This window comes from Canis aureus, chromosome 6 (genome assembly GCF_053574225.1).
Source record: "Canis aureus isolate CA01 chromosome 6, VMU_Caureus_v.1.0, whole genome shotgun sequence".
NCBI classification, from domain to species: domain Eukaryota; kingdom Metazoa; phylum Chordata; class Mammalia; order Carnivora; family Canidae; genus Canis; species Canis aureus.
The window spans coordinates 36,845,001-36,848,808 of record NC_135616.1 but is presented as its reverse complement, the minus strand read 5'-3'; the positions used below and the strand labels follow the sequence as shown (position 1 = coordinate 36,848,808).

Here is a 3,808-nt window from a genome sequence, read left to right as displayed (position 1 = left end):
AACCTTCATGGAGGCCGCGGAGGGTAATGAGAGCTGAGGATCCAGGGGGCATCAGGGCAAAGGCATCGGGATAGATGTTGCAGGGGCCCAGAGAGGGCGAGGATAGGACAGTTTGGGTGAAAGAGTAGGATAGTGTATCCTCTGAAATCACTCTAATGGCAAAGTCCAGTGTACTTGGCCAACAGTGGCGATGCTACTGGCCATCGGTGATTTTCCAGGGCAAAGGGTAGCAGTGGCAGCCGCGCCCCACATGACATGTAGCTGTGGAAAGGCCATGGTCTGTCTTCCTAGGGAATGAACAACTTTGTTGCTTTTGACTTAGCAGCATTTATCACAAAGATTTCTCTCGCTTACTTCTTGTGTGTTTTCAAATTACTCGATATTTTCCCGTTATGGTATCTCCAGGACCAAAGATGATAGGAATTTTACGGCAGGCCCAATCCTGGGCTTCTGCTTTCAACATTTCCACAGATGACCTAGCCCACAGATTATCTAAAGCGTGGGTCATCTCTCCCCCCTTAAAGATACAGGGATGTCCACACAGATCAGAAAAAGAAGTGTCACAGAGAGTGGTTCATCTCCCAACTAAACTGGCCTTTTAAACCCGCCACTAATGATCTCCACGAATTGTTACTTTCTTTGCACTGTTTCTGGGCTTCGCAAACTTGCCTGTACTTATTTGCTCATTGTCATGGAAATGACTGAACACAGTTTTTAAATGGCTACACGTCCACAACTTCATCCTTTTAAACTGCTTCTCTGGAACCAGAACCACAGAGTTCAGCAAGTGGCTTTTGAAAGACTGGAAGTACGACCACCTATACTGGTGCAGTCACGCATATGGCTTTGTACATTTTCCCATCTTTCAAAAAAGTTCTAATTACGGTATCAAAGTATCTAAACGGCAAAGACGGGAGAGTAGGGATTTCGTTTTGCTTTAATAAGTTGTGTCTCAACCGGTAGTGCATTCCCCCCCCCCACCAAGGAAAAACCACAAATACCACAAAAACTTTTTTTTTTTAAGGCTTGGGTTTATTTAAAAAAAAAAACAAAATCAATCTATTTTCAAGCAAATGTAAATAGTCTCTCTTTTTATATTTGGGTTTCAATGGCCAAACGCCATGTCCCCATAATTTTTATACTTGTTATAGTCACAACTGTCATCATTACTTCCTCATTTCTAGCAGGCATGCCATTTTATTCTATCAGCTTCTATACATCGGGGATAAGGTTTTGAGTTTCTTAGGAATTGACTGCATTTTTTTTTTTTAAGACACACAGTTAACTTTGTTTGGATGTGTCTAGAATAGAAGAAAAGTGCTTCCCAATCTCTTCGTTTCCAAAGGGCAACCTTGAAGACAACTAAGGGAGGCCCACCTCCCTGTGTCTGAAACCTGGTCCCTTTGCCCAGCGCTAATCTTGTCTTAACCAGAGCAAGGGAGTTATTCTAATTCTTCGGTAAGCGACTCAAACCACCCCCTCTGTTTTGGGCTGAAAAGGCTCTAGTCAACGCTTTCTCCTTTCCATTCCAGTCTCCAAGACAGACCCGGAGGGCTCGGCCCGGGCTTCCTCGGCGCAGGAAATGGCTTCCAGCCCGCTGCCGGGGCCCAACGACATCCTGCTGGCATCGCCGTCGAGCGCCTTCCAGCCCGACGCGCTGAGCCAGCCGCGGCCGGGCCACGCCAACCTCAAGCCCAACCAGGTGGGCCAGGTGATCCTCTACGGCATCCCCATCGTGTCGCTGGTGATCGACGGCCAGGAGCGCCTGTGCCTGGCGCAGATCTCCAACACGCTCCTCAAGAACTTCAGCTACAACGAGATCCACAACCGCCGCGTGGCGCTGGGCATCACGTGCGTGCAGTGCACGCCGGTGCAGCTGGAGATCCTGCGGCGCGCCGGGGCCATGCCCATCTCCTCGCGCCGCTGTGGCATGATCACCAAGCGGGAGGCCGAGCGCCTGTGCAAGTCGTTCCTCGGCGAAAACAGGCCGCCCAAGCTGCCCGACAACTTCGCCTTCGACGTGTCCCACGAGTGCGCCTGGGGCTGCCGCGGGAGCTTCATCCCCGCGCGCTACAACAGCTCCCGCGCCAAGTGCATCAAATGCAGCTACTGCAACATGTACTTCTCACCCAACAAGTTCATCTTCCACTCCCACCGTACGCCCGACGCCAAGTACACGCAGCCGGACGCAGCCAACTTCAACTCGTGGCGCCGTCACCTCAAGCTCACGGACAAGAGTCCCCAGGACGAGCTCGTCTTCGCCTGGGAGGACGTCAAGGCCATGTTCAACGGCGGCAGCCGCAAGCGCGCGCTGCCCCAGCCCGGCGCGCATCCCGCCTGCCACCCGCTCAGCTCCGTCAAGGCGGCCGCGGTGGCGGCGGCGGCGGCGGTGGCGGGCGGCGGGGGCCTGCTGGGCCCGCACCTGCTCGGGGCGCCCCCGCCGCCGCCGCCGCCGCCCCCCCTGGCCGAGCTGGCCGGCGCGCCCCACGCCCACCACAAGCGGCCGCGCTTCGACGACGACGACGACTCGCTGCAGGAGGCGGCCGTCGTGGCCGCCGCCAGCCTCTCGGCCGCCGCCGCCAGCCTGTCGGTGGCCGCGGCCTCGGGCGGCTCCGGGGCGGGCGCGGGCGCGGGCGCGGGCGCGGGCGGCGGCGGGGGCGGCTGCGTGGGCGCGGGCGCGGGCGCGGGCGCGGGCGCGGCGGCTGGAGCCAAAGGCCCGCGTAGCTACCCGGTCATCCCGGTGCCCAGCAAGGGCTCCTTCGGGGGAGTGCTGCAGAAGTTCCCGGGCTGCGGGGGGCTCTTCCCGCACCCCTACACCTTCCCCGCCGCAGCCGCCGCCTTCGGCCTGTGCCACAAGAAGGAGGACGCGGGCGCGGCGGCCGAGGCCCTGGGGGGCGCGGGCGCGGCGGGCGCGGCGCCCAAGGCCGGCCTGTCCGGCCTCTTCTGGCCCGCGGGCCGCAAGGACGCTTTCTACCCGCCGTTCTGCATGTTCTGGCCTCCGCGGACCCCCGGCGGGCTGCCGGTGCCCACGTACCTGCAGCCCCCGCCCCAGCCGCCCTCGGCGCTCGGCTGCGCGCTTGGAGAGAGCCCGGCCTTGCTGCGCCAGGCCTTCCTGGACCTGGCCGAGCCCGGCGGCGCGGCTGGGGGCGCCGACGCCGCGCCCCCGCCAGGCCAGCCCCCTCCCGTGGTGGCCAACGGCCCCGGCTCCGGCCCTCCGCCTCCCGCCGGGGCCGCGGGCGCCCGCGACGCCCTCTTCGAGTCGCCCCCGGGCGGCAGCGGCGGGGACTGCAGCGCCGGCTCCACGCCGCCCGCGGACCCCGGCGCCGTGTCGGGGGCCGGGGCCGCGGCCACCGGGGCGGGCTCCGCGGCGGCCCGAGCGCCCGCGCCCCACCACCCGCACCTCCTGGAGGGGCGCAAGGCGGGCGGGGGCAGCTACCACCATTCGAGCGCCTTCCGGCCGGTGGGCGGCAAGGACGACGCGGAGAGCCTGGCCAAGCTGCACGGGGCGTCGGCGGGGGCGCCGCACGCGGCCCCAGCGCCCCACCCGCACCCCCACCCCCCGCACCACCACCACCACCCGCACCACCACCACCACCACCACCCCCCGCAGCCGCCGTCGCCGCTGCTGCTGCTGCCCCCGCAGCCCGACGAGCCGGGCTCCGAGCGCCACCACCCGGCCCCGCCGCCGCCGCCGCCCGCGCTGACCCTGCAGCCGCACCACCGAGGCCTCCTGTCCCCCGGGGGCACCAGCTGCAGCTACCCCAGCGAGGACAGCTCCGAGGACGAGGACGACGAGGAGGAAGAGCAG

At 63.0% G+C, this 3,808-nt stretch overlaps 1 protein-coding gene across 2 annotated transcripts in view; it reads left to right on the top strand.

Annotated features, from left to right (window-relative positions):
- Nucleotides 1-1,582: 1,582 nt before the first annotated feature.
- The window catches only part of SKOR2 (SKI family transcriptional corepressor 2), a 52,369-nt gene continuing 50,143 nt past the window's right edge, over nt 1,583-3,808 (top strand). For both annotated transcript variants that reach the window (XM_077899711.1, XM_077899710.1), the window contains exon 1: nt 1,583-3,808. This exon is cut by the window's right edge and continues 420 nt beyond it. In XM_077899711.1, coding sequence (XP_077755837.1) covers nt 1,583-3,808 — 2,226 coding nt within the window.